This window comes from Myxocyprinus asiaticus, chromosome 48 (genome assembly GCF_019703515.2).
Source record: "Myxocyprinus asiaticus isolate MX2 ecotype Aquarium Trade chromosome 48, UBuf_Myxa_2, whole genome shotgun sequence".
NCBI classification, from domain to species: domain Eukaryota; kingdom Metazoa; phylum Chordata; class Actinopteri; order Cypriniformes; family Catostomidae; genus Myxocyprinus; species Myxocyprinus asiaticus.
The window spans coordinates 8,671,863-8,690,458 of NC_059391.1; the positions used below are offsets into that span (position 1 = coordinate 8,671,863).

An 18,596-nucleotide genomic window follows, 5' to 3' on the forward strand; every position below is an offset into this window, starting at 1 on the left:
AGGCAAAACACATTTCTTTTATTTCTTATGGGATTCATATTCAACTGTAGGTTATAACAGAATGGTACAATCATAAAACAAAAGATGGCAACAAAGAAAAAAATGAAATGACCCCTGTTCAAAAGTCTGCATACCCTTAGTTCTTAATACTGTGTATTGCTCCCTTTGGCATCAAAGACAGCGTGCAGTCTTTTGTAATAGTTGTCTATGAGGCCCCAAATTCTTGCAGGTGGTATAGCTGCCCATTCGTCTTGGCAAAATGCCTCCAGGTCATGCAAAGTCTTTGGTCGTCTTGCATGAACCGCACTTTTGAGATCTCCCCAGAGTGGCTCGATGATATTAAGGTCAGGAGACTGTGATGGCCACTCCAGAACCTTCACCTTTTTCTGCTGTAACCACTGGAGGGTCAACTTGGCCTTGTACTTAGGGTCATTGTCATGCTGGAATATCCAAGAGCATCCCATTTGCAGCTTTCGTGCAGAAGAATGTAAATTGTCTGCCAGTATTTTCTGATAACATGCTGCATTCATCTTGCCATCAATTTTCACAAGATTCCCCGTGCCTTTAGAGCTCACACACCCCTAAACATCAGTGAGCCACCGCCATGCTTCACAGTGGGGATGGTATTCTTTTCACTATAGGCCTTGTTGACCCCTCTCCAAATATAGCACTTATGGTTGTGACCATAAAGCTCTATTTTGGTCTTGTCACTCCAAATTACAGTGTGCCAGAAGCTGTGAGGCATGTCAAGGTGTTGTCGGGCATATTGTAACCAGGCATTTTTGTGACATTGGCACAGCTTCTTTCTGGCAACTCGACCATGCAGCTCATTTTTGTTCAAGTATCGTCGTATTGTACTCCTTGAAACAACCACACCATCTTTTTCCAGAGCAGCCTGTATTTCTCCTGAGGTTACCTTTGGGTTTTTCTTTGTATCCCGAACCATTCTTGTGGCAGTTGTGGCTGAAATCTTTCTTGGTCTACCTGATCTTGGCTTGGTATCAAGAGATCCCCGAATTTTCCACTTCTTAATAAATGATTGATCAGTACTGACTGTCATTTTCAAGGCTTTGGATATCTTTTAAATCCTTTTCCATCTTTATAAAGTTCCATTACCTTGTTTATGCAGGTCTTTTGACAGTTCTTTTCTGCTCCCCATGGCTCAGTTTCTAGCCTGCTCAGTGCATTCACATAAGAGCTAACAAACTCTATTTATACACATACACTAATTGCAATTAAAAAAACCACAGGTGTGGGAAATTGACCTTTAATTGTCATTTAAACCTGTGTGTATCACCTTGTGTGTCTGTAACAAGGTCAAACATTCAAGAGTATGTAAACTTTTGATCAGGGCCATTTGGGTGATTTCTGTTATCATTATGATTTAAAAAGGAGCCAAACAACTATGTGATAATAAATGGCTTCATATGATCACTATCCTTAAATAAAAGACAAAATCAATGCCAAAATGTCACAATTTCTGCCAGGGTATGCAAACTTTTGAGCACAACTGTATATATACAGCTCTGGCAGCATATAAAGTATACTACAAAAACACTGATAAAATGAAGCACTATGTTGATGCATCCTCTGGTTGGCTATCATAATGAGTCATGTAGCTACACTGCCCAATATTTGCGACAGTACAATATTAGCTAGCATTGTGTGTTAATTAAAGTGACTAACCTTTGAGAATCTGTTCTTCCTGAAGTTTCTACTTCTGAGGGCACAACCAAATGTGAGAACATATGGCACGGCGGGTGCCGTCATAGACTCTTATCACATTTCGGGGTTTACGCGGAAATACATTATTGAATTCTATGATAAGGGTCCAATCGATCATGACACACGGGTAAATGTGACGCAGATGTAATAAAACCATACATTCTTTCTTTAAGATATTAATAATTAAGGTTAAAAGACTTGAGTTGTTTTTAAAATATTTACGAGTCCTTTGTGTCGAGTTGAGTCAAAATGCGACTCGAGTGCGACTCGATTCCGAGTCTCTAACTCGAGTCCCCATCTCTGGTATTAACAACACAGACAGAAAATTAGTTACAACCTATCAACCGCATATCAACATACTAAAAGCCACCCAGAGAAGCTTAACAACCACATAGCAATGGCATAGCAACTGCACACACCACCCCAACAACCACCTAGAAACACCCTGGAAACCGCTTTGCAACATGCTAAAAACCACGCAGAATATCTTAGCAACTACTGAGCAATGACCCGGCAATGGCCAACAAGAATCCTGGGTCTAATTTGGGTGAGCCCAGGCCCACCCTGGCCCACCCTTTGCTACACCACTGGTTTGAAACAAAGAAAAAAAGCTGTCGATGGTTCCTTACATATAGAGTATATATAAAAAACAATGGTGAAAAACTTCAGCACAGTGAAACTCAGTAGAAAGAAATATGGTAAAATGACAAATGGAAATGAAATACAAAAATGAAACAAGGTACAACGAAATATGGTAGAGGCTAATATCAAAAGAAAATACAAACAGGGCATTAGCCTAGCATTCAGCATACATCACCTTAAAACATGCTTAAACACTCACAGCATTTTATGCATTTAACACGTTTAAATCACTCAAAGCATTGTATGCATTTTTGACCAGGCCTTAAGGACATGTATAACAGTTTAAAACACTAGAATTTTCATTACACGTTTTCAAATATAACACGTATTACACTTATTCACTAAACTGGAAAACACTCTGGGCTATAAATCATTAAATAAGATACGATTAATACTAAATGTACATAACCGGTCCTTGCATGTGCAGCAAACGTGGTCAAACTCCACACATGCAATCCATATGCATCCTTCAAAAATGATCCATAACAAACACACAATTTTAACATATGACTCTTGTGAACACATATTTAATACAATTTAACTTCATTTTGTGTAGAATTTTATATTTAACCAAAGAATTATCAACTGATGAACAAAACCAGGAGCTCTCTTGCACAATATATAGGTGCGTCCCAAACCGCACACTTCTGGAATATTCTACGTCATTATGTAGTGTAAGTAGTGCGAGTAGTATGTTTACACTGAAAATGCAACAAAAAGAACTTTAAGTACCCGAATGATGCACTTTTTCAACTATCAAAACGGAGTGTGGAATGTTGGACACTTCGTGCACTCAGAGCTCGCGGCTTGCCGTACATAGCAGAAGGGGCGGAGTTACCTGGCTGTGTTGCTGGTCTGACAAAACAGTTGTAATTAATGAAGAATGTAGCAGCTAGAGAAACTTCTGTGAATACAGCACCTTGCATATGTAAGCTGAATGCTTTACCATTACACCACGCTGTGTGAATATGTACATTGTTTCAGAGACAAGTGTTGAACTGAGGTCCGCTAAACTAAAGCACTAAAGCTAACGGCAACATGCTTCCATGTAGTAACAAACCATTAAGTGTTCCATTTGGGACTTCATTACAAATTCATACACTACACAGTTAAGTGCATAGCATATTTTGTAAGTGCATAGTGTATAATGTGCCATTTGGGACACAGCTTTAGTTCTCACGTTTCTAACACGAGTGAGTACCGGAAAGCAGGTGTCGCAAAACTCCGGTGTCACAAAACTCTTATTCTTAAAGGAGCCACATCCAATTTATGACTAGAGTTAAATTACATAAAATATCTCCACTTGGCTGCATAAAGAAAATGTAAAAACCGAGTTGTTAGAATGATAACACACTTCACTTTCAGTCGTTAGCACAGTAGAACACAGAACTTTTATTTATTTTCCTATGCTGGCAAAGAGATGAATGATGGAAAATTATAGAAAATATATTTCCAGGGACTTGCACGGGTTCATCGAGTACACAGTGCACTTGAATGACAGTTTACATTTTGAAATATTCATCTATGTTGTTAAGACACTGTTCTCTGATAGAAATCTATTGCAGGGAAATGGAATTTTATAGAAGCACTCTTGAATATTTAAACTGCCACACTGCACTTAATTAAACAAGCAGGTCAGCGTCTTGCAACAGTTAACATTTTCTCTCACCATGTAATGCTATTCCAGTGTCTTCAGAGACTATACCAAGTGCTTTCATCATTATAGCATGTTACAAACACATGTACACACACATGCCTGGTTGCCTAACACCATGGTTCACTAGTTGATCTGTCAAACACTAGTGCTTTAAGGGTTAATGTGCAGCATTCTAATTTGACAGCTAAAAGGAATCTAAAAGGCTTCAAGGAAGCACTTGTACTCCTTAGTCGGCTGTTCTGGACAGCTGAAAGGCTGACCACAGAGTAGTGCCGCTCAAACAGACGACGCAATTACAGGACCTAGAGCTGATTCATCTTAAAGGAATATTGCACATAAAATGACAAGCCACCTAAGCTCACAATGTTCATGTAGTTTAAAACTCTCTCTGTAATTTTTCAATCAACACAATAAAATTTAAAGGAATAGTTTACCCATTTTTAAAAAAGTGCTTGAATATGGTGACAATGTTGATAACATCAAACGTTACCCATACAAAAATAGAGAGCTCATGGCAAATTTGCCGAAAACTTGCCGTAAATTCGCTGTCCATTGTTGCCAAAGGTTTGCTGTAGTTTCACCACTACCAGAGCTGCAAACTTCTGGCAAACATTTGCGGCAAATCACAAGCTCATTTGCATGTGAAAATAATGAGTGGCAAGTTTGTGGCAAGTTTGCCAGAACTCTAGATTTTTTGTATAGGTATTGGTTCATCCCATCTCGTGACCAACATCATGATGTTATGTTGCACATTTGGTCATGAGATGCAATGAAAACCAGCGATGTTTGTTGTTATTGACGTAGCTGCCATATTTGACTTGGTATATAGTGCATGACTAATATTGATAAATTTTACTGTGGTTTTCTGGTGGGGTTTTTTTTACCTTTTTTTAAGACAGACCAGAGTCACTATTCACTAGTAACAATGGCAAATGATCCCTGTGAAGACAAAATAAAAATAAAAATCACCTTTTGTGTTCTACGGAAGAAAGAAAATCACACGGGCTTGGAGTGACATGAGGGCGAGTAAATTGTCTAGATGGCAACCTTTATTTTAAGAAAACTCTTGTGAGATTTCTATGTGACATTCATACTCTTAAGTGCCTATTCACTCTTTACTCATATGCCATCTGCAGTTGAAAGCCATTCACACATTCACATTAGAAATATCTCTAATCATCATGATTTTATCTGTATTCTGCCCATTAACACTCTTTTATACACTCATGTTTTGCAGTAGTATCAGTGTCATCGTAAATTACAATAAATTAGTGTAATCTGTTCATATTATGGCCGCGTATAGTGTGTTAGCGCATTATCGCCATGAATGCAGAATGTAAACATTACAAATTACACATTATCTATTGCATATTTATTACTTTAAATCATCATTAAGTGGTTAAAAACAGCTTCTTTTACTGATCTAGTGTGAAATCTACTCATAGAATGAAGTATTAAGTCATTGATAACACATTTAAATGTCACAGTTTATGTTTTACATGTAGTCTTGAGCGACCTCATAATTAAATGCTTTTCTAAACACCTCCCACATCTGCGTGGCCGGTGTCTGAATGTTCGCAAACATCATACAGTTGCTTGGTTGTTTCGAACTTCTTTTTGGCTCTGAGCGAAGAACTTCGCTGTAAGTAAACCAGGGATTAAATCATGATCAGTTGGTTTAGGTGAATAAATATCTACCCTTTAACATAATCACACTGATGCATCATTCTTAAAAATGGTAAAAATGAAGTAAAAGGCTCTGATATCAGAAAATATTAAATGGATAGTTCACCCAAAATAAATTAAAAGTTGTACCAATCTGTATGGCTTTTTTTCATGGAACACAAAGGAAATGTTACGAATTGATGGTCTCAGTCACCATTCACTTTCAATGTTTGGAAAGATGCACAGAAGAAAGAAAGTCAAACAAGTTTGGTACAACATAAGGGTGAGTAAATGCAAATAAAATGTTGATTTTTGGGTGAACTATTCCTTTCAATGTCAAAAGCGAGTGAAAGTTTGATATTGGAGTGACGTGAAAATATGCAGATGTTATCACGAATTTAGGCATTAACACAGTTTACAACAAGAATAGACTGCATGTTTAATTGACAGTGTTTTGCCCAAGTGTCATGCTAAGAGTTTGCATGACTTGATTCGGATGATTTCGGAGTTGAACTCTAGCGTGCAGGGCAAACTGCCTGCCGTGCAGCTACTCCCATGTCAGTTACTCACAGTTTAGTCACATTTTTAGTGCATCTTGTTACATTGGCACACTTTTACCTTCAGCAGATCAGCCAGTGCAGAAAAGATGCTAAAAGCACCAAGGAAAATCTTTGTACTGTAGGCCTCAAACATACTAAATCATTTACAGTGCACATCAGCGCAAAAAAATAAAATAAAAAAACACACACACACACACACACACACACACAGTTCCACACAACTAAAACATGTTTGATAAAATGGTTTTTATTGATATTAAAAATGAAAGTACATGAATTGTGCATTTCAGACGTTCTAGCGTGCAGAGGCTAAATCAATTAAAATACACTCAGGCTGCGTGGGCTACTGATATCAAACTGTTGCCTGTAAAAGGCAAAGGATCCCTTAATTTTTGCACTTTTTTTGCACTGTTTACACAGAAAGTTGTGTAACCAGTATGAAAGAAAACAACAGTGAATGCAGTCCGTGCTGGAATAACATAAGAAATTGCAACCGACTCCGGAAATATGAGATGTTCAGATAATAAAAAATAACAAAAATAAAAATCACGATAATTGCACTACTTTGTCACAACTGATATGAATAATCAGATAAATATTGGATTATCAAGGCAGAGGGGTTATACTGCAGGCTCTTAGACCTTCAAGGTGCTAAGTTGGTATACATACAAGAAACATTGGTTGTTGTCTTTAGTTCTTGGCTGAGAAACTAAATGAAATTATATACCAGCCATATATTAGGTTTGCAAGTTGTCCTACTTCTTGACAAATCAGTAGAGTCAACTTTAACCCAATGTCTCTTTGCTCAAATCCACTGATATTTCCTGAGAATTAAGGTAAATATTTGAAGTATGGTTTACTACGGTAGCCCTTCAACCACTGAGATGGAGATACATGGAGGACTTGAAAAAACACCCCTACTGAAAGGAAATAAGAGGACTTAGGGCATATTGTTGTCAGAAGACATCATAATTGATCTTTGTGATATCATAATGGATTAGTTTCAGAATTACTCAGCAACAAGAGGAAAAAAATGAACCAAGGACAACACCTTTATCATCCTGCAAGCTCCTCTAAACCCCCAAAACATGGCTATCTCTTGCACCATACTTCTGAGAAGCCAAAAATAATTATACAATAAAGAAAATGGCTTAAACTGTAGTGGCTTGAGGACAATCATAGTTTATAAACAACGGCTGTATCCAGATCCTCGTGATAAAAGTTAAACCCAAGTTGTTTTTTTAAACAGAAATCCATTTGGCAGATTAAAGAAAAAGTCACACGGGAGGGAGCGAGAGTTTTCCGAGTATGTGCCTATTTTTGTATTACAACATGCCTTAGCGATCCAGGCTACAGCTGCTGTTAAAATATTGATTTTAAAATAGCTCTGTGGCAAACCAAACGGAAGAAATTTTTTTTTGGTACAAAGCATCTACAAAAAGCATTTACATGTAAAATGGGAAACAAAAGAGAGCATATATAAAATAAAATCCATCAGTTGAGCATCAGTGCTATGTATATTACTGTATTTGGACCAATTTTAATATATATATAATTTTATAACAAAATAAATAATGCCTTTATACAGTGCCCATATTTGTACTTAAACAAACAAAAAGCTTGGCGGCTCATTACGCAAGATACAGCTCAGACTAAAAGAATATTACATGATGTCCCTGGAAACTAATTATAATATATATTCATATTTATTCCATATAATATATTTATATATATTCAAGTATTTGTTTTCAGGCAAAAGCATGTGAATACTACTGATAAACGTTAAAAATATATGTTAGTTGACATTATTGCGTTTTTCCCTTTGAATTTATATTTGTGCCTTTCTTTCAAAACTGAAAAAAAAAAAAAAAAAAACGCTCCAGAAACATAACTTTTTGTTCTCTTTTTTCCTTTACGCATTTTCACGAAAAAGAACATAGAAAATACAAACATCCCACATTTTTAAGGTCATAATGTCCCTCAGTGCAAAGCAGGGGTTCTGTGCAGCCAAGGTAGATGTCCAGGCATTTGAACATGTTCCCTTCAGCGCCCCCACACTGCTCCTTTCTTTAATTGCAAACGGTAGCACCGGGACCAAAGGCATACATTGTGTCTTGCGTCTCAACAAATGACACATCTGCATGCAGTGTTATCCCACACAGCCAATTTGCTCTTGCTTTCTTTTTCAAAAGTCACACTTTCCTTAAAACTGAAAGTTTAATAATTTTTCAAAGGAAAAAAATAAAACATGCTTTTCAACCCTTTCTCCTTTGAGTCCATTCCCAAAGCTCGCACCATGACATTTTTTGAGCTACAATGTTCATAGTCCATAAAAAAATAGTGCCTTTTTTTATTTACTCAACAAGAACTTTGACGTAATCCGTGGCGTTGTGCAAATCGCAGACTCTTCTCTGCGTTTCATTTGTGATTAAAGGTGCTGGAACAGGAATCTAATTTTACAACAATTCCTTACAGTGTGGATGTCCCTTTATAGTTAGAGGTGCAAACTAATACATAAAAGGACTAAAAGAGTGATACTTTAGTCTCGGGAGATTGCAGTGGAATGGGTTCTTTCGTGCTAGCTGTTCCTCATGTTCCAATGTCCACCATACTGGCGAAACGTTCCACAGTGGCGTTGCCGCATACATTTTTCCCTCTCGTTTATGATGTGCCTTTTTGTTGGTGAATGAAACAGCGAGAATAGAGACTGGAAGAGCATGTGAGCACGTCTGATAGGGAAGGAAGGAGGGTTGATGAAGACTGCCACAGAAATGACGTCAGAGACAAAAAGCTTTCATCCCCAAGTCTTTTTTTATCAACTCTGTGCAAATGATCCCGGGTTCACTTGTGGCTGACATAGTTTTCTGTCGGAAGGAGGATGGGCGGCAGTTTGCTGGACAGCGTGATAAGAGGTCTATGGTGGTGGAGTTGCTCCTGTGCCTTGATCCTCTCCGCCTGCCGCCTAAACTTCTTTGCTCGCAGGATGGCTGGGACACCCCTCCGTAGCCTCTGGGCGGCTTTTCGCTGCCACACATCATATTTGGAATATTTTACGGTCACGTGTTTTCTTGGGACCTCCTGTTGCAATGACAAAAATAATGTTAGAAGATGTCTCCAGAGACAAGTGGAATTCTTTCAGACACTTTCAGAATGAAGATACTTTCTATTGCGTCATCAAAAACACTGACGCTTGTTTCCTTGGATGATCTCAAAATAGGGTCAACTCAAGTTCAATATTGGTCAACCAAGACTAAAAATTATGAGGTAACAATTTTAATGATTTTGTAGCTGTTTTTCCATTTAGAGGATAATGGCTGATCTTAAACCACTGAGGCAACACTGAGAACCACTTTAAATTATCTTATCCCAACTTCAAATTCTATAACATATCCAGTTTAATTGGCTAACGATACAATGCTTTGACAAAACAACGAAACTAATCAAAAACTGAAAGGACCTCAGAAGGGACAACGACCAGGGAGGACATAAAAACGTTGTCCCCTTCATCCCCAATGTCCAATAATCCAGGCCTTTTTCTGAGAGAATTTGTCCACAAATCCAATTTTGTGATGAAATATTACAACCTATAGATGACCTCTCATTGAATTATATCATTTTCCACTTGGTCAGCAGTTTTGTGCCAATACTTGCTTACAAGATACAGTGTCCTTACACTTGTTCACTGTTTTCTTTAAACCCACATGCCAGGTTGCATGAGTTCAGCAGAAACTGCACAAGATGTTCAAGATGGTGAGTTGTGATAAGCCACTAGAGAGATGTTTTGTTTTCCCACGGTCAACATACCTGTTTTAATGCGGGCATCACAGGGATCACCTGTAGCGAAGTGCTGGACACGTCTCTCTCTGACTTGGCAGGTTTAGCGCAGTATTGTTGTAGCAGTTGTAGGTTACAACTGCTAAAACAACACTCCTCCACAATCCCACGCCTGTTTTGGGATGGTTTCGACCTGGTTGGTTGATCTGCAGGCATAAAAATAAACACCATCAGTTAATGAACAACATGGAGAAAGGCAGTTTAAACCAGCCTAAGATGGTATGCTGGCCATAGCTGTCCTCCAGGTTGGTCTGTTAGCTGGTTTTAAAGGGGTCTTGACACTTTTTAGCTGTTCAGGCTGGGAGAACAGCTGGCTGTCCAGCTAAAACAGCTGAGCACCAGCTTGACCCAGCTGGGAGACTGCCTTAAACCAGTTAACACCAGCTTGGCAGTTTGGAAGACAAGCTGTTTTTTGTTTTTGTTTTTTCAGTATGGGTAGTACAAAAACAATATATTGCTCTGCTCACATGTCAGACAAAACAAAAGAGCAAACTAAACTCAAAAGGTTAGTTCAAAGTGTTGCCATCAAACTTGCAAATACTTTCAACAAACAAACAAAACAAACAAACAACCCAGACAGCACACATACATCTCTGAAATGTCTGTTTAAAAGTGTTTCATCTGGATCGCATTCTAATTAACATCTTCTAAACATCTTAAAAAAAAAAGCTAATTTACAAACATTCTAAATCGTAAAAGTCTCAAAGACATCTGCTGAGTGAAAACCCTTCTTCCAGATGTAAACACACATCAAACAGACGTCTGAGTGATGTACGTGTGCTATCAGGCAGAGATAATTGAAAAGCAAACAAAAAATCTCAGCCAAAGAGTTGAAGGGCAAAAGCCTTTGCTTCTGTTTGGATGAGTAAATTATAAAAATGGTGGCTATGCTTTGACCTTGTCCTTTGCCAGCTCAGCAAATATAAAGAGAGCATGAACGGTGGAAAGAGGGAGGGGTGGAAGAACAGACTTGGCATGAATGATAGAGGATAAAGGACACAGTAATGGGGCGGGGGGGGGGGGGGGGGTTGTTGTTGACAGGGAAAAGGAAGGAACATTTGATTTTCAGTCAAATATTATGTGAATGATTCATGCTTCTCACAGTTGCATTAATCTGACAAGGTACTTCTTGGATGTACGATGGGAAACATGGAACAGGAGTGGATTTGGTGTGGGGGGGGATTTTTGCTGGCTTAAATTGGATAATGATCTTTCTGGGCAGTTAGGCTTCCGTGGCCAAAAAAACACAAAGGCCTAGTCTGTTTGTCAGTGCTGGCGGGAGAAAGACGGCAAATATTTAAAAAGTTGTGGTTTTGACCCCCTTTGTGCATGCAAGCTGTGTACAATCGATCACCAGTCGTATAAACATGCAATGCTACAATTTATATTGTACAATACGTAATCGTTGCATTGGAATAGTGTGAAAATATTGGTTAGTATCTGTTACACTAAACTATTAATGAAGCTGTCTCAATCCATCCAGCCGTGTAAGAGGACAAACAACTTTTTTTTCAATTAAGTGTAGCCTGGGAACACTTCTGGAGAGGTGAATAGAATGCCACTTGGGTACTATTATTTTCCCTGGCGGAATGTGCAAGTAAACAACCAGGCCATTGTGGCTCAGTTAGCATCCCTTTCATATGCGATCACAGATATCGCAAGAGAATGCGCCCAGTCAGCACATTTTGTCGAGACTTTGCGCGTACAGCTGGCCATTGGCGACATCATACGCGCATTAGAGCAATGGGCACTGGGCATCGCAATAGAGTGGTTCAGCCGTGACGTCAATTTGTAGGTGAACCCGAATGGCTAATTCACCATGGGTTCCCTCTGGAATTTCCTATAGGTGTTTATAATGGGGTTTTTCAATTTAACCGTAAAAAGGTCTACGGTAAACATTACTTGAAGATACTTGGACATTTTGTTCTACAACCTAAAGTACTCCTAGTCATAGCTCAAATGTGAATTTTTAAGCCACTTTGTTTTAGAAATGTATGCTACTAATGAGTTGCTAGATAAGGACTACAAATACCACATGCATGTAAGTGAACATGCCTGAAGAAACGGCTTCAAAATCCACGTTTGGGGTTTTTATGTAATTTATAGAACAAAACCTCCAAGTATATCTTAAAAGTAATGTTTGTCACTGCGCTTATTTTACTCATAAATCCAAAACTGCAATTATATAAAACCCATAGGAATATCTAGAGTAGAGGGAACCCATGGTTTGAAATACTAATTCTCTTCCTGGTTTTTGGACAACAACCTGAACACACCTCATTAAGGGGAGCGCCATTTTTGAACGGGAATGAAAACGAGGCTGCGAGAGATTCGCTCACAGCCTCGTTTTCATTCCCGTCAAAAATTAAATGCCTCTAGTCTACAGTAAGGTCATTGTGTATCAGGTAAAAGCTCATATGCAAATGCATAGAAAAACACTGAGTTGTGTAAATGTACGTACTGAAATAGAAGCCTGTGCCTTCACACACGAACTGTAGCGCGTCCACCAGCTCTCCGCCACATAACGTCTCTGCTGAAGCGACCTCAAAGGCGTATAGGGTCAAAAACAGTATGCATATGGGCATCCTTATGGACCAGTACATCTGTACGATCTGGGGAGAAAACATGAATTTTAGTTTAGAGACAACGACATATGATGCTGCTTAAACCTAAGATAAAGTCTAATTTCACAGATCGGAACATCGGAAATGTGTAGGCTGTTATTAATTCCTTCAAGGCTTTGAATTAATCAGTGCAATACTTCAAACACTCTAGGACTGACACGTGCATGTATGGTCATCGACTTTTCAATTATCTGCACAAAACCAGGATGCAAATGCAGTATGTAGTCTACAGTAGGACGAGTGCATATATATGACTTATATATGACGTGCATTTTAGTTAATTGACTCAAAAACACTTTTTGTAATTATGCATCTCGTTTTAACCAAAAGATCATGCTAAAGTCTATACATCTGCTGATCAATTCTCCTGAGCATCTTCTTAGTTTCCTAAATGCATTGAATTCACAAATGCCTTACTTCGAACATTGAAGAATAATGCATACATGCATCGACCTTTTCATTATCTGCTTAACGCTAAAGGAGGAATTGCTTATACAAGCCGAAAAGAGCTTTTATTTTCTCCTTTCAACTCTTACAAAATGTCCAACAAGTTGCAAGACTGCTCAATACTCCGCGATCTCATTACTCACAACTCAGCATATAGTTTCCCTGAAAACACGCTCGTTTAAAGTGCTGTCGCCACCTCGCGCACGCGCGTGTCAAGAATGAAGTGTCAAATGTAAATAATATTAATAATAATAATAATGCTCCGTTGCCGTGCAAAATAAAACTGCACGCTGTTGGTGTATATAAATTGCTCCGTTTCATTCATGTCCATTTCTAATTGTTAAAAAAAAATGCTATTCTATTTCTGACCGTCTTTCGCATTTTTCTGCTTAAAGAGAAGTTATGCATGACATTGCGAAAGATTGTTAAAGCATTCGAAGAGATTTGTCTCTCTTGTTTTTACCTTATTTATGAACCTGTCTGTTCTCAAGCAGGTGTGGCAAACAGAATGATGTTTTAGTTGGTCCTCCATGACAGTTGCTGTAATGCTAAAAATGCCGTGCTGTTGTATTTGGTTGAGAAATTGCAGGTCGGTTTAGTTTCCCCAGTTGGTGTTAGGATGTTGTGTGGAGCTGTCCCAAAAATAAGGAGACAGGCAAAAGTTCTCTGAGAGAAGTATTATATACTCAAACCCGCCCCTTACACCCCCCTCCTGCTGCCCCCTGTAGTGCGCATGTCAATAAGCAGAGGTAAGACTCTTAGAAGTGGTCAGTGAATCACCAGCAGTAACCTGGCAAAGTGTCCTGGTGGTGTTTGATAAAGAACTTTATTGTAAGCAGAACAGAAGTGTTCAAGATCACAACATGATCAAAAGATCAACGCAACAAAAATGTTTAATGGGGATTTGTGATATGACATTATTGCATCTTACATTTATATTTCTATAATTCAGCATTCTGGATGTTTGAATCGAAATTAAATCTCGGAGTAAAATTCGCATGGACAAATTTGTGCTCAGGAGAGTACATATATATATATATATATATATATATATATATATATATATATATATATATATGAAATAAAAACATTGTTTCCCTAAAATAAATATATGTTTTTCTAGTTAAAAATATTTAAATATTTAAATTAGCCTATTACATTTTAATTATTTATTTATTTATTTATTTATTCTCCCCTTTTTCTCCCCAATTTGGAATGCCTAATTCCCAATGCGCTCTAAGTCCTCGTGGTGGCGTAGTGACTCGCCTCAATCCGGGTGGCAGAGAATGAATCTCAATTGCCTCTGTGTCTGTGACCGTCAATCCACGCATCTTATCACGTGGCTTGCTGAGCGCGTTACCATGGAGACCTAGCGCGTGTGGAGGCCTCACACTATTCTCTGCGGCATCCACGCACAACTCACCATTCACCCCAACGAGAGCGAACCACATTACAGCGACCATGAGGAGGTTACCCCGTGTGACTCTACCCACCCTAGCAACCGGGCCAATTTGGTTGCTTAGGAGACCTGGCTGGAGTCACTCAGCACGCCCTGGATTTGAACTTGCGACTCCAGAGGTGGTAGTCAGCGTCAATACTCGCTGAGCTACCCAGGCCCCAATTGTTAATTATTAATCCCCAGTTATTCCAGTTAATAAAAAGTAAATACATAAATGAATAAATAAGTCAGAGTAAAATTCATATTAAAAATTAATTCATGTATTCATTCTAAAATTCTTATATTTACATTTATATGCAGTACATTTGTAAAATGTGTACTATATATATATATATATATATATATATATATATATATATATATTTTTTTTTTTTTTTTTTTTGTGTTTTTTTTTTTTGATTAAATAAAAAAATTATCTGTTGTAATTATAGTCCCACATGAATTTACAAAATGTATATCAGGGTAAGTTTCTTGCATATGGTAACGATGTTAAATATGTATTTAAATGTATAGGTCTTATTAATGTTCCTTTCATTAGGCTACTATGAAAATTACTCTCATTAATAATACAGACATAATATGCAATAAACTGTTAAGCATTGTAGCTAATATGAGTGTAGTAATGTTCACGTTAACACGTTATCTTGTAATACCATATATAGTTTACGTAATAATTAATGGTTATTTGTTTAATTTACTATTAAATTAATTAATATTAAAAAGTATACTGTACTATTATGTGCTTTTCTGTGTATAGTGTATCGTATAGATATTGTTGTCTACTTAGAAATATAAATTTAAATGATTTGATATCACGAGACAAAGGCACACACACACGCACAAAAAAGACATTCCAGCATATGCAAAGATCATCAAAAACTAGCAGGGGTGCAGTAACGTGCAGTATTTTACACAAAGTTTAATTGCATAAGTTAAATGTGTGTGTGTGTGTGTATATATATATATATATATATATATATATATATATATATATATATATATATATATATATAAGTTTAGCAGGGAAATAAATTTACAGTGCAAATTATGGTTACTCCAGGGTTGCTTGTGCATTAGCATTAGATGCTGGAAATGTCCCGCCCCTTACTGAAACAGAAAATATTATTGTTAGCAAATATCCAATCGTGTCTGAATGAACGTTCTGATTGGTGGATCAGCTTAGTTGGACTATCTGTCTTGCCTGTGCCATCAGTTGTGCTCCCGTAGCTCCGTTCGCGTTTAGAGAGAATCTCTGTACACTTTTTAAAATAATAATAATGAAAATAAATTCACACAATTCACTCAACGGTCTTGCGGCATCATGTTAATAGATTGAAAAAGTTCTGGGTCAAAAGCCTACTCATTGTTCTGGCGGCCAAACGTGTCATCACTTATTTCAGGTGGGCATAAGCAAAATCCTAAAATAGATAGGTAGGCATATGCGTATGCCTACGTATGCCCTAGACTACACTATTGGGCTTGGGCCCAGAATGATAGTCAAGCCCGGAATGTTTTTTTGTTTGGACATTTTTTGAGTGGAACTGAAGGAGTTATCGATCAAATTGATTTTCAACACACTCTCACTGCAAAATCATCAGAATTCGTGCGACTTTTCTAAATTTGGCTAATTCGTATGATTTCGTGCGACTGCACTCGTTTGAATTCCTACGACTTTCACTACAGCCAATGACGTCGCTGGACATCATTTCCATCTATTATGTAACAATTACTTGCTTCTGTCACACACAACAGTTCGGTTAGGTTTAGATAAGGGGTTTGGGTAAGGGCATAATATTAATAAATATGTCTTTAACGCCTCGTGCTCAGAACTCGTGCTTACTTCTGCATTAGACATCCGGGAATTTGCACGTGATGAAATCGTACAAGTTTATGCGAACAACATCGTGCAAGACCATACGAAATTGCCAACTTGTAAATTATGTATGACTTATGAGATCGGTGTCTGTCGCCTGTTTCTGAGCGATGCCCGCGGTTCGCGATTCAGATTCGCTATTTGAATCGGCTTGCATTTTACTAAGAATCATTCGGACGCCTCGCGCAGGGACTGAATCAATTGAAGAGGTTTCACACACCATAAAACAGTAAAAGCACATTCTAAAAACGCCCTTACAGGACAGCTGTTTTACTAAAATAAAGCATTTTTTATAATTCAAAATTAGTTCATTGTTTTAATAATTAGATTTAAATTTTTCATTATTAATCCCAAATAATTTTAACAACACACAACTAAGTAAACAAATAAATAAGTCAGATTTAATCATTAAAGATATACAGGCAACATCAATATCAGCATATTTAGCTACCGATGTGACATGACAGTCGATGTGTAGAATTTTACAATGGAGCAAACATGAAACACTTAATGCCATCATTTCCTCTGATATCCACCTGCCTTATCGATCCTTGCACGAATAGTGTCTGTAATGATGGTAATTCACTTTACAGGCTGACCCATTCAGAGCACTGAGAGGATATTGAGGAATTAGCTGGACCTGAATTGAACTTAAATTGCTTTGATTGAATTACTTGGAAATGTCATCCATCACCTGGCAGAGCAATAAGGGCCATTATTTGATGCAGATGTTATTCTTCAAGGGCACTTTTCTCCATCTAATCTGAATTGCTGGGCCAAAAAGTCTATTACTCGAATCTTACTAGAAACACCTTTAAAATGTAGTTTTATATCAACATGATCATCATGTGAAGTGAAAACTAAATAATAGGTATTCTTGTATTAAGATTAACATGGGCCTGTTATTATGTGTTATAAAAAATATTTACTGGACTTTGCATAACAGTGGCATAGATCATGCCAATGAAAATGTAATGGAAAGTGGGTGGAAATCGAATTCAAGTGTCTAAAATGGTTGTATTAGGATGTTTTAATTAGTCAACTCAAGTCAAGGTTTGGAGCCCTGTTTAGTCTAGTGGAAAGATGGCACCCCTGCTGGCACAACGAAGAATGGCGTCAAATAAAATGTAAAAGGTGGGGGTGGGGGGGTATGGCATGAATTATCAATGCACTCTGTTACTGGAAGCACCATTAAAGACATTAAACCTCTCTTCCTCTGTCTCCTATTATCCATCAGATGAGGCTAGCAGGAAACCCAAAAGATCTGTAGGGCCCTGCGATAAATCATTCACTCCATTCAGTAAGGAGCATTTTCATCTCAGTCACAGTCATGCACAATAATGGATAAAACTGTCTGTGATACAAGATCAGCCCATCCAGCACAAATCATTTTCCACTTTAAAAGGCACCTGTACAGGTCAGTCTTTGCCATTGGCATCAATAAAAGGGTTAGGCAACTTTGATATTACAATCGTGTTAAAGGGATGGTGCACTATCATCATTTACTTACCCTCATGTTGTTCCATACTCGTTTGATATTCTCTCTTCAATGGATCCCGAAAGAGGATACATAGAATGTGCATTTAACTTTCATTGAATGGGGGGTGGTTTGAAACACAGGTAAAGTAAATGATGACAGCATTTTCATTTTTAGGTTAACTGTCCCTTTAAGCCAAGATGCAATCAGCAAATTCATATCTTATTTCTTGTTTTAAATGCAAAGATCTGCATTTAATTGTTCAGGTTATATAACTTACACTCTCTAACGATGTATATAACTCTTAGAGTAATATCCTTTACCTACATATTTACAACATGACATCTCCGGTGTGGGATTGTTTATCCCCACTATCGTTGGATTATTTATGGGTGGTTGCTTACTCAAATGGCAGATCTTTCCCACTAACTGGGCATTAAAACTAACCCTAATTCTAACCTTTAACCTTTGACCCTGTCATTGTGCTGTCAATACCCACAATGTACATGCTTTCACCTATGAAGTGCTGGTGTAGAAAAGCCTCACCCACATATATGCTTAGACTACCATCTGGTGGTTGTTTTATTTAAATAAAATGTCAAACTGTTCTTGTAAGAGTCTGGTCATATAGCA

The 18,596-nt window shown here is 37.7% G+C and overlaps 1 protein-coding gene across 1 annotated transcript; it reads right to left on the reverse strand.

The window, feature by feature from the left end:
* Positions 1 to 6,480: 6,480 nt before the first annotated feature.
* LOC127437846 (insulin-like growth factor II) lies at positions 6,481 to 13,796 on the reverse strand. Its single transcript, XM_051693063.1, has 4 exons — positions 13,618 to 13,796; positions 12,545 to 12,695; positions 10,054 to 10,229; positions 6,481 to 9,327 (listed from the first exon to the last, which is right to left on the reverse strand). The coding sequence occupies exons 1-4, from the start codon at positions 13,684 to 13,686 to the stop codon at positions 9,091 to 9,093; spliced, it is 633 nt and encodes a 210-aa protein (XP_051549023.1). The 5' UTR covers positions 13,687 to 13,796; the 3' UTR covers positions 6,481 to 9,090.
* Positions 13,797 to 18,596: the final 4,800 nt, after the last annotated feature.

What these genes read in the sequence shown, in the direction of transcription:
- LOC127437846 (XM_051693063.1), bottom strand. Translation starts at nt 13,686, where the DNA reads ATGGAGGACCAACTAAAACATCATTCTGTTTGCCACACCTGCTTGAGA. An exon ending in AGGCACAGGCTTCTATTTCA is followed by an intron (nt 10,230 to 12,544) that starts GTACGTACATTT and finishes TTATGCCTGCAG; the next exon opens with ATCAACCAACCAGGTCGAAA. An exon ending in TGATGCCCGCATTAAAACAG is followed by an intron (nt 9,328 to 10,053) that starts GTATGTTGACCG and finishes TCATTGCAACAG; the next exon opens with GAGGTCCCAAGAAAACACGT.